The sequence below is a fragment of the Chroicocephalus ridibundus genome, chromosome 15 (assembly GCF_963924245.1).
Source record: "Chroicocephalus ridibundus chromosome 15, bChrRid1.1, whole genome shotgun sequence".
NCBI lineage: Eukaryota > Metazoa > Chordata > Aves > Charadriiformes > Laridae > Chroicocephalus > Chroicocephalus ridibundus.
In genome coordinates, this window is record NC_086298.1 from 6,934,868 (window position 1) to 6,945,835 (window position 10,968).

At 58.0% G+C, this 10,968-nt stretch overlaps 1 protein-coding gene across 2 annotated transcripts; it reads right to left on the reverse strand.

Moving 5' to 3' along the window:
* Nucleotides 1-196: 196 nt before the first annotated feature.
* ASB6 (ankyrin repeat and SOCS box containing 6) lies at nt 197-5,686 on the reverse strand. 2 transcript variants are annotated; one of them, XM_063353186.1, is made up of 7 exons: nt 5,631-5,686; nt 4,735-4,968; nt 4,096-4,277; nt 3,583-3,689; nt 3,080-3,188; nt 2,462-2,548; nt 197-2,263 (listed from the first exon to the last, which is right to left on the reverse strand). In XM_063353186.1, the coding sequence occupies exons 2-7, from the start codon at nt 4,845-4,847 to the stop codon at nt 1,587-1,589; spliced, it is 1,275 nt and encodes a 424-aa protein (XP_063209256.1). In that variant the 5' UTR covers nt 4,848-4,968; nt 5,631-5,686; the 3' UTR covers nt 197-1,586. The 2 variants fall into 2 exon arrangements, with proteins under 2 accessions (XP_063209256.1, XP_063209258.1); XM_063353188.1 differs by lacking the exon at nt 5,631-5,686 and adding an exon at nt 5,538-5,629.
* Nucleotides 5,687-10,968: the final 5,282 nt, after the last annotated feature.

Consider the following 10,968-nt stretch of genomic DNA (forward strand, 5'->3'; position numbering starts at 1 on the left):
CCAACGCTGGTACAACAGCTTGCCAGGTGGGCGAGCAGATCCCAGTTGTAGCCCATCCAGCCGGGCTCACACACAATTCCCCCCATCCCCACCGAGCCCTCTCCTGCCCCCACTTCTCCTGCAGAAGAAACAAGCCCCTTGTCGTTATTATAAAAGGCCTCATTTAATTGCTCATTTCTCATTCCAGACACCAGGGGAGTATTTGATCACATTATTATTTTTTTAAACATCAATTCATTGAGATGCACAGCTCCAGTTCCACAGGGTGGGAGACGGTAAAACACAGATGCTGCCAGGAAGGCAATGGAGGGAGACAACCCTTCTGCAGTCAAACTGCCAGTGGATCCCAGATCCACCTGCTATAAACACTACCTGCTCAGACTAGATTTATTTTTTTTTCCCCTCTTTTCATCCTCTTCTGCATCTGTCCCCCATGACAAACAAAAAGCAAACCAACAAAAATGAAAGGGCTCAGCTCTGCGGCCAGTCTTTGGCATGGCACAAGGAAGCAGATGCCTAGAAGGGGCAAGCCAGACAGCTGTGGCAAGGCTGGGACATGGGACCTCCATGTGCAGCCCCAGAGTTTGCAGGTTCCGGTAGCAGGTTGGAAAGTGACCCCTCCTGAATCCTGCTGCAATTTCTTGTTCCTGGGAAGGACGCACTGGAGACCAAGGTCCTGGGAGCAGTCAGCAAGGGAAAGCCAAGGAATGGGGAAAGACGCACAAGGCACTCAGCAGTTAGCTGCCCATTCCTCGTCCTTCCACAGGGAACACACCACGAAGCCAAGAAACATCCATTTGTCTGTTCTGGAGCCCAGCACCTTTGAGATGTCCTTGGTGGATGGTCCTCTGCCAGGAGGATGGGGTGCTCCCAGCAGAAACTTGGAGGGTGCCCAGCAGCCAGCCACCACTGCCAGCCCCGCTTCCCCTCACCCCCATGATGCTCCTGAGTTCAGCAGCCCTCGTGAGTGAAGAAAGCATCCACATCCATGCAGAGGTGCCGGACCTGCCTCCACCATGTCTGCTCCCACCACCAGCACTTGAGACAGGGAACCAGGACACTGATGCCAGCACTCTTGTGGCACAGGGAACACCTCTTCCGCCAGTACCCCGAGGCATCTCACAACTCCACCACTTGTTTAAGGCACAGCTTCACCCACCCCGGGCCTGGCAGGGCTGGAAAGAGAGGGGACAGGCTCCCTGTCCAGTCACACCACCCCACTGGTCCTGCCCGCCAGGCCTTTCCTTAAAATCCACACAAACCAGCCCTCTGCCTCAGTATCTGGCTCCCCAATGCCCAGGGGCTCTCTTCATCCCCAGGGAGCCACAGGGCTCTGCCCGCCTCCCCGCGATATGCCCCAGAGCAACGAGGCCTCCAGACGTGCGTGCAGCATCATGCTCAAAAAAGCACACCTCAAAAAACGCAGCAGAGACAGACACTGTGGGCAGCACTGGCCAAGCCACGGGCACGTGGACAGCACGTAGACAGTCCACCTCTTGCAAAGAAAACTGGCCCAGAGCAGAAATTTTGTGGCTGTAGGCATACCATGACCATGGAGGGGGGAGACAGAGAGGCATTAGCCAGGCTCAGAGGTCCTCGTGCCCAGCAGCAGTGTGGTCAATGAGGAGGTACCACTTCAGCCTGTCTGGAAGAGGTAGAGCCTTGATTTTGACATCTACTGGCCACGGTTTAAGGCGCTGACGGATAAACACCCTGCAGAGATGTTTCAATGCCTGTGGGGAGCGCTCCAGCTGCTTCAGAGAGCAGAAGAGAGTCCTGATCTTCTCCCCGTGGTACCTACAGCTGCTGGTGTTGACCTCAAAGTTGCTGGGCAGATGGATGGCTTGTGAACTGGCCATCATGAGCTCCAGCAGAGTCTGACCCTTCTGGATGAGGTCTGTAGAGAAGCTGTCATCTTCAGAGACACTGAGGTGCGAGCAGAGGCACTCAAAGATGATGTGGAAGCCCGACCAGCACGAGGGACCATGGAGGGAGCAGTTGTAGGCAGCACCCGACTCCAGCAAGAAACGCAGCAGCGGGAAGTGGCATTTGAAGCTTTTGAAGCAGAGGTGAGTGAGGGACTCGGGGGCTGGGCACTCGCTGGGGTTGGCACCATGGGCCAGCAGCAGCTGTGTGACACGAAAGCAGAAGCGATTGATCACCTGTGCCTCCTCGGTGTTGCTGCACACCATCTCTCCCAGCAGGAAGATGACGTAGGTGAAGACAGTGTCACCATCTTTGGTGGTGGCCCTGACATCCGCACCTGGAGGAGAGAACAGAGAATGTAACTGTTGCAGACAATGAGGCCAGGACAGCACAAACTCTGGCACTGCCGGGCTTTACTCTTGTTTAAGTGAGAACATGAAGGAGTCAGAAGGGCAGTGCCTGGTGCTGTACAAAGAATGAGTCAGCACCAGGCCTGGAGAGATCGTGCATGGAGAGGGGAGAAGTCTGCCCTCACCTCCTTCCAACAGGAGATGGATGCTCTCAGTGTTGTGGATCTGGACGCCGTCACTGCTGGCCAGGGCGTGCAGCAACGCCGTCTTTCCTGCAATGCAGCAATCAAGTCAGTCAGATGAAAATAGGCTGACACTCCAAAAGGCAGGAAGGAAAACAATCCAACCCACCGACCAGACAGCCAAACATGGGGAGAGACAACTTCTCCTTCTGGCAGGTTTCCACTGTCCCCAGGATGCTGCACAGCTATGGGGACAGGGTGACAGGCCACACACGCAGGGCTGGTGGTGTCCCCACAGGGCACATGTATCCTGGCAGAGTGGGTTTTAGAGCACATGAGCATCCAAGGCTGTAAGGGCACAGCTCCATCCCCTCTCCCACAGACTGCACAGAGCTGGTTTCAGCCCCCCTCTGCACCTGACATAGCCAAGGTAGGAGGAGAAAACACAGAGGACCAGAGAGGTTCTGCAGCCTGCACCCAACTTCCAAACCAGTTTGTAACCAGAGCACATTTGCAGCGGCAAGACAGAACGACCCAGACCCCGTGCCCTGCTGTAGCCCACCCACGAGGGCTGACTGCTGGGAGCACCCATGCTGGGGGAGCTGGACGGGGCACACGGACCATTTTTGTCAGCTGCGTTGACATCGGCCCCCAGCTGAAGCAGCCGCTGGAGGCACGGCAACCGCTCAGGCTCCTCACTGGCCAGATCGAGGGGACTGCTCTCATGGATCTGCAAAGAGCAAGAGGAAAAAAAAAACACTAGTAAGTATTAAAGACTATTTGCAAGTGCCTTCAGAGAGTCACTGCTCTGGCTTCATGCTGGTCAATGTAAGAGCATATTTGAACCCATCCCCCAAAATCAAAGCGAACCTTCCCCGGTGTGTCCATAGGCAGAGGTTTGTCTACATGGCAGAGGCAGGTTTGCTCAGCCAAAGGCAACCTGAACTTCTGTCACAGCATCGAAGCACTACGGACAACAAGCACGGAAGGACGCTAAGGGGAAGCGGCATGCAGCGAAGCCCAGGAGGTGGGGAGCAGGGAGGGCTGTCCCCACACACCAGTCCCTTGGACTCAAACCCCAAGGAGTCTCAGCTTGGCCATGCCCAAGGCAGTTAAGCCCATACCCGGTCTCTCCGGTTGATGTCGGCCCCGTGGTGCACCAGGAGCTCCACCATATCTGGCTGGTTGCGGAGGACCGCGATGTGCAGGGGGGTGTAGTAAGTGACTGGATCTGAGGACAAACACAGCATCAGAGAGAACTAAGGGCTTCCCCAGAACAGCCCTGAAACCCACCAAAAGTGGATGGGGGCAGCTGGGGAGGGACATGAGAATGCAGTGATGCCCATCAAAACCAAGCTGTCACAGACACAGGTCCTGCTTTTGCAATGGCTCCGGCTCTGGCAAAAGCCCTCAAAGCTGCAAACTGACCCCAAGACACTGGCCATGCCCCAGTCCATCCCGGTGGCTGGGTTCAGACAAGGGCTGACATAAGGCACAGCCACACTATCCCAAGCAAGCAGTGGGGGGTCTGAGCTGGGAGCAGCCCCTCTTCCTGCCCCAGCTATCACCACCTCCCAGGGCAGCTTCTTACCAGCTGGCTCCTCCTGGCCAGGCCCAGCCCCTTCCCACGTTCTTACCTTCAAAGCTGAGGTCAGCTCCGAACTCCAGGAGGATTTCTGCAGCAGGGACAAGCCCCAGCTCGGTGACCTTCAGCAGGGCATAGCTCACACCTTCCTGATAAAATGGAGAGTGCGTCTCCCTCTCCAAGACACGTCTCACAGCTGAGAGCTGGTTCCTGTCGCTGCCCAGACAGGCAGGGCTTGACACACACAAAAAACAACCAATTACCCAGTTGAATGGCACAGATGTCAGGGGCGTGCAAGGATCAAAGTACCTCTGGGCAAAGAAGAAAACTCCCCGGTCTCCCCTCTTGTCTTTAACCAGCAGGTCTCTAACCTGTTAGCTGTGGGATTGCACAAGGGCATCATGGGTCACAGCTGAACCCCAGTTTAGGTTTTACTGCCATGGGTCAGGCAGAAAGGGATGTTCCTGGGGAGCACAAATAGTCCCTGTGTTTGCTCTGCTCCACCCCCGTGTTCCCAAAAAACAGTAGCAAGAGGAGAGTCTGCAGGATGAGCTGCTCACCAGGATGGGGGTTTGTTCCCAGCCCATGCTGTGTCTGACCTCGGCCGCATCGCTGAGCTCCAGCCATCCCCTCCTAAAGCACCAAGTGAGCATTTATCCCCAGAAGTCTGCTCACAGCCTCATCTCATTACCTCTCAAGGGTGCTCTGCTGTTCCGCATCCTGTATCACCAGCAACCCCAAGATCTCGTCTACCAGAGGCTGATACTCAAAGATGATCCTGCGGAAGCCGTGCAGGAAAGGCATCGTGCTCTGTTCTGCGCACAGACCATCCAGGGGCCTCCAGCATGGCAGTGGTGTCCTCCCCTACGCAGGTGTCTGGCAGGCAGACGCTGGCACTGCCTGGTTTCCAAAGGACTTTCCCCACCTTTTAAAAAAACGAGGCTTTCTAGCAGTTTTGCGCTTAGAAAAAAAACAGGCAGGGATCTCCTCCCACACACCACAGAGGTGTATTCAAATTATCTCCTGCACACAGAGCCACAAATTGGAGTTATCTGGGCGCATGAGGAAAGCACGCCAGGCGGGGCCCAGGTTCTGGGCAAACCCTGTTTGCAGAGGCTCTGCCACAAGCCCCCACCCGCCGGGGGTGCCAAGGGCCACAGGGGAGAGGGGCTCCGAGTGCTCCGGGGTCCCTGCGACTAGCAATCCCCTGCCTGGGGCGGGGGGAGCAGGGCTGGAGCAGCCCCCGCAAGGCCAGGGGTCCCGAAACGCCCTGCGACCCGCAGGACCCAGCCCAAGGGACACCCCACCGACAGCGCACAGGACAGCAACCCCGGGGAGGGGACGGAGAGCCCCCCAAATCCCACTGCGCCCCACGGGGGCAAATGCAGAGGCCCATAAACCCCCCGGCGTCCCACCGAGACGGCCCCGACCGCCCCCGCGCCCCACGGGGCGAGTCCCCGGAGTCCCCCGGGAGTGCCAGCAGGGGCCCCCAACCTCCATGGGGAGGGACCTGGAGGCCCCAGCAGCCATCCACCCCTCACGGGGGCCGCCAGGGGACTGAGACACCCGCGACTCGCCACCCCTCACCTGCGCCGGCCCCGCTGCCGGAAGCGGAAGCCGCCGGTTGTGCCGGGAGGGGCGGGTCTTCTCTGGGGGCGGGACCCTATTGGGGCGGGAGCTCAAAGGGGGCGGAGTCTCTGGGACGGGATCGCACGGGGGCGTGGCCTCGGTGGACGTGGTCGCATGGGGGCGTGGTTTAGATGGGCGTGGTCTCAGTGGGCGTGGCCGCGGGGCCGCCGGCAGGGGGCAGCCCGCCGCCGGGAGCGGCGCGCCGGGAGCGCGCGTGGGGGGGCGGGGGCGCGCGCGGCAGGTGGGCGGGGCCGGGCGCGGCCGGGGAACCCCCGTGGCACCCAAACACCCCCCCCCCCCTTCCCGGTGCATCCCCCCGTCCCCCCGGTGTAACCCCCCCTTTTCCCCGGTGACCCCCTCTCGTTGCCCTTGCGACAAGGGCAGGGTGGGCACGCACACCCCCATCGCTGCGTCCCCCCCCTCCTCCAGCGCCCGTGGTGGCTTCAGCTCCAGCTCTGCCACCCGTGGGAGCAGCTGGGTGGGTGTCGGTGGGTGGGTGACACGTCCCTGCAACCCCACGCGCCAGCCCAGTATCCCACCCAGCACCCCACCCACCCCTGGGGCCACGCGCACCCACCCAGGACGGGCTGAGGGGGTGGCACCGGGTGGCTGCCACCTCCCCCTGGGACTCGGGGGTTCGGGGGGCTCCTGCCCGCAGCACGCCCGGACCCTCCCCTGCTGAAAGAGCCACTGGGGGAAGCGTTAGGCCAGGATTTATCGGTATTATTATCATCATCATTATTTGTATTATTATTCTGGTGGAATTTCCAGGCGAGGGGAGCTCCGGAGAGTCGGCAATAACTGAAGCCGCCTTGGGTTTCCTATTTACGTATTTATTTTATTCTGGTGGAGCGCTTCCAGATTTCGGCAGGCAGCCGTGGCCCGGGGGCAGAGGGGGCGAGGAGGCCGTGCCGGTCGGGCATTTTTCTGACGTGTCGTCACGCTCCCCCCTGTTTCTCACCCTTCCCCTCCCCACACAAAATGGGGTGACAGGGTGGGGGACCCCGGTGCTCACAACCCTCCTGAGCCCGCCTTCGTGGCCGGGCAGGGGGGCTCAAGCCCTTTGTGGGCTCTGCTGCCACAGGGACTTGGTGCCATGTGGTGGCAGCATGGACACACCCCCCCTTGCAGCCCGGTAGCCCCCGTGGGTCGGGTTTGGGGGGCATCATCTCCATGCCATCCTGGGTGGGGGGAAACAATGCCATCCGAGCGCCCTGACCTGACCAAGGGACCAGAGGGGAAAAGCAGCAGGAGGAGGAACAGGGAGCGAGGATTTCTCCCTCCCCAAGGAGGAAGCTTTATGCCCATATAAGCCGGCTTCAAACCAGTGCAGCCCAGCCAGGGGGACCCCGTGTCCGGTGGGATGGGCAGCCGAGACCCTCACTCCAGCCCTGAGTGCCTCCTCGCTGCCACCAGTGACTGGGCAAACCCTGGACCATCAGCAGACCCAGTAAAGCCCAAATCCTCCATGGTCCGGTAAAACCCTGGACCCTCTGCAGTCCGGGTGGCAGTGCTGGGCGCAGTCACTGGCCCCAGCTGTATTGCACTGGTGGGGACTGCGCAGGATCCAACCCTCCATCAGACACCATTCTGGGGGGAAATCCCCCCTGCGTTCCCCACCGTTGTCTTCAAAGGAGGGCTGGCAAGTGTGGGTCACCCCATTGCCATCTCTGACCCCAGCGGTGTTGGCTCAAGGGATGAGGGGGGACCATGGGCTCCCCCAAAGGGCCCCACCAAGCCCGGCCGTGCCCCCACAAGCCCGGCAGAGGCTTTGCCCCCATCCCAGTAAGCCCCCCCAGCTGGAAAGGAGGCTTTGGGGGCGCAGTGTGGGGCCAAACCCAGCTCAAAACCAGCCCCAGGAGGTGTCAAGCCCAGAGACCCAAGGGCTGAAACCCCTCCCTGGCCCTCAGCACAGCGAGGCGAGGGGCCGGGCACATGGGAGCCCTTCCCTGGAGCATCCCTGCCTTGGTCCTGCCATGACCATGCCACAAGCCATGGCCTCCAGGGAGATGACTCCCTATCACCACTTTTTTTGGGGGAAAAAAAAAATCCGGTTTGCAAATAGGGATGTCGCTGGCACGGTCGGCCGGGACTTTTGAGTGCCCAGCTAAAATAACAGCGTTGGGATCTGCCCCCTTCCTCCCCATTGCCTTGGCGGGGCGGACTAGGAAGAATGCGAGTTGGCTATCCATCAGGGAGACAGAGCAACAGCCAGCCGAAGAAAGAGGGGCATTTTAGGAGGAAAGCCAGGGAAATTTGATCATTAAGAAATCCTCCTGGCTGTCTGGGGGAATTTAATTAAATTGCTGGAAAGGGCTGTAAGCACATCTGGATCCAATATGTGCAGCTTTGATTTTTTTCTTTCTTTCTTTCTTTCTTTTTTTTTTTTTTTTTTTTAGTTCACTCTTTTCCCATCTCGCTGTTGAAGGGGGGAGGGGAATAAAAGGGAAATAGCAGAGCCACGGAGTATTGGTTCATCTGGGACTGGGATTCCTGGCAGGGAAAGAAAGAGAGGGAGAGAAAGAAAGAGCAAAAGAAAGAGGCAGAAAGAGAGGGAATAAGAAAGCTGGGAGAAAAACCTTCACCGAGGGCCAGGCCGGGGTGTTTTATAATGCCACCGACCACAGAGATGAGGAGCCAGGAGGGAACGGAGGGAGTTGTGAGAGCTGGAGGGGGGAGGAGGAGGAGAAGAGCTGCCCAGGGCACGCTGCACTTTCAGGGTCTGTCAGGGATGGAGGAAGAAAGAGGAATTGCCCAGCGGACAGCGGAATACCATTCCTGCTGGGAGCAGCAGGGCACAGGAGGGTCCTCCAGCAAAAGCCCCCAGCCGTCACCCCCGTGGGCATCGCTGCCCTGACCCCGTTCCATCCCAATGCCCTTGGCGCCGGGGGCAGGACGGGGACGCTCTCTCTGGTCCCCCGGCCACGGGCAGGAGGTGGGGCTGGGCACAGCGCAGGTTTAAAGTGATGGGGCTGGCAGCCCCACTCCCCCAGCGCCGGGGAAGGGAAGGACCCCGGCTACCCGCCTCGGGAGCCGCGGGGCACCATCGAGCCCCCACCGTCTCCCTTACTCCACTCCTTACTACCCGCTTCCCCCCAACATCCTCCTTACGGTGGAGCAAAGGTGCAGCTCCACAACAAGAACTAACCTTCCACCTATTGGAGATTTGGGCAAGCCAGCCCAGTTTCTCTGCATGATAACATTCCTAAGGCAAGACTTTGGGGATATTATGGAGAATGAGCCCCCGGGTGCCGAAGGGAGCAGCACCATCCCAAGCAATGCTCCAAGGATGCTGCACTGTCCCACCCCAGCCACGGCCACCATCCGGGGGTGAGGAGAAGGGCTGGGACTGGCACAGCACATCCGGATCCATGCCGCGGCGAGCGCTCTGGAAGCGCGAGATGTTATCACAGCATGAGAGAAATATCAGGAAACCCCTCGGAGGACACAAAGCGAGATTACCAAAAAAAATCAGTTCTTGGGTTGTTTTGTTTGTTGGGTTTTTTTAAGAGAGGGAGATGAAGGACTTGGCAAAAACCCACCACGTTCATCCCAAGGGCTGCAAGCCGCAAACCGGGCATCTTGCAAACCTGCCCTCGGTCTCGGGCACACCAAACCTGCTTGGCTTCGTCTCCAAACCACCCATGCTCTGCTCCCAGCACGGCCGAGAGTCACCTTGCCAGCTCCAAGGTCCAGTTTTAATCACTTAACACATATTTTTTCCCCCCTACAAATACAGAAGAGCTTGCACAAGAGCGTTAGGAAACACCAGGAGGGTGGGTTTCAAACAACTGGGTCTCGCTTCAGATGCCTCGTGTGGCTGGCGGAGTTAAAAAAAAAAAAAAAAAAAAAAAAAGAGAGATGCTGAAAAAAAAAGAAAAAAAGGCAAATCCTACAGCTAAAAAGGAAATTGCATTAATACAGATTGTTTTATTTAAAAAAAGCAAACCCTGACCTCTACTTCAAAAAAGTCATTAGACATTCTCCTTCTGAAAGGCCGACAGGGGATATTACTGAAAGGCCAGTTAATTTCTCAATGACTTACTGTTCTTGCTCTGCTCATGGAAATGTGTAAAGAGTCGGAGGGTAATTTAAGGCACCCCGCAGAAAGGTGTGTAAATCTTTGCATGTCTAAAGAAACTTTACCAGACCGCTAGGATTGGGAAAAAAGAAAATGCTTGCCCTCTTTTCTTTTTTTTTTTTACTTTTTTTTTTTTAACTTTCCTTTGGAACTCTGATCCCCTTTGATCATAAAAAAGGTCATATTTCACCCAAAAAAATATCAGCAATCACAGGGCCCGAGGAAGTGCGAACCCAAGGGGGTTTCACCGACGATTATTCCCTCCATTTAATTATTTAATGCTGCGAACTGAGGGAAAGCCGTCTCCCCTGGAAAAGCCAGACAGTTCAAGACTAAGGTCTGGCCCCGAACAAGGAGGAGGAAGAAGGTTATAAATGGGGCTGGGGCTGCTCCGTCCCCCCTCCCACCCTCACCCCTTGATGGGCCAAGACCCATCAGCCTTGGGGGGGCCCCACAGCCCCCCCAAAATAATCACAGCAAGATGTTCCCAGCCTCCAGGGCCAAGGGGGAAACGCTGGGTGAAGGACGGGGGTCCTTGCTGCCCCAGCCCCCCCCGCCAGCCCCAGCCAGCCGGGGCGCATTGCCTATGGCTCGCTGCCTTCCAAGGGGACATCTCTGTCCCCCAGGTTGGTCCTTGAGCAGTTTTTCCTGGACATGGTGTCATCCCCATCCTGGGAAGGGTCTGTCCCCGCAGCCATGGTGGAAAAAAGCAGGGTAAAGTGTGTACCTGGTTGAGGAGGGTGGCACCGGGTGGCGCTGGGTCCCCCAGGGCCCAGTGGTCCCAGGAATGACACAGGCGTCACCCCCCCAGGAGCACGGAGTGGCCAGGAGGGCTGACAGCAATATGTGCTATCTATATTCTAATATATGCACTGATATATGCATAATATATGCACAGCATCGCCCTGGCACCGCGTGCGGCCGGGGACCCATCCAGCTGGGTGCTCAGCAGAGGTAAAACAGCCGTCCATGGGGAGCAGCCCCCGGGGAAGCAGGAGCAGAAAGCAGTGTGACACCAGCCCGTGATTTACCCAGCCAAGGTGGGGCAGGACCAGACGCCGGAGCTGACTCCTAAAGTGGCCCTCGGGCTACTAAATTGGGCCAATAGGGCCAATAAATGGACCCCTAAAAAAAAAAAGAGGGGGGAAGGGAGGTTGGGCTGGCTTGTTTGCGCACTCGGGGAGCCCCCCGCGGAGTCGGAGAGAGCCAAAATCT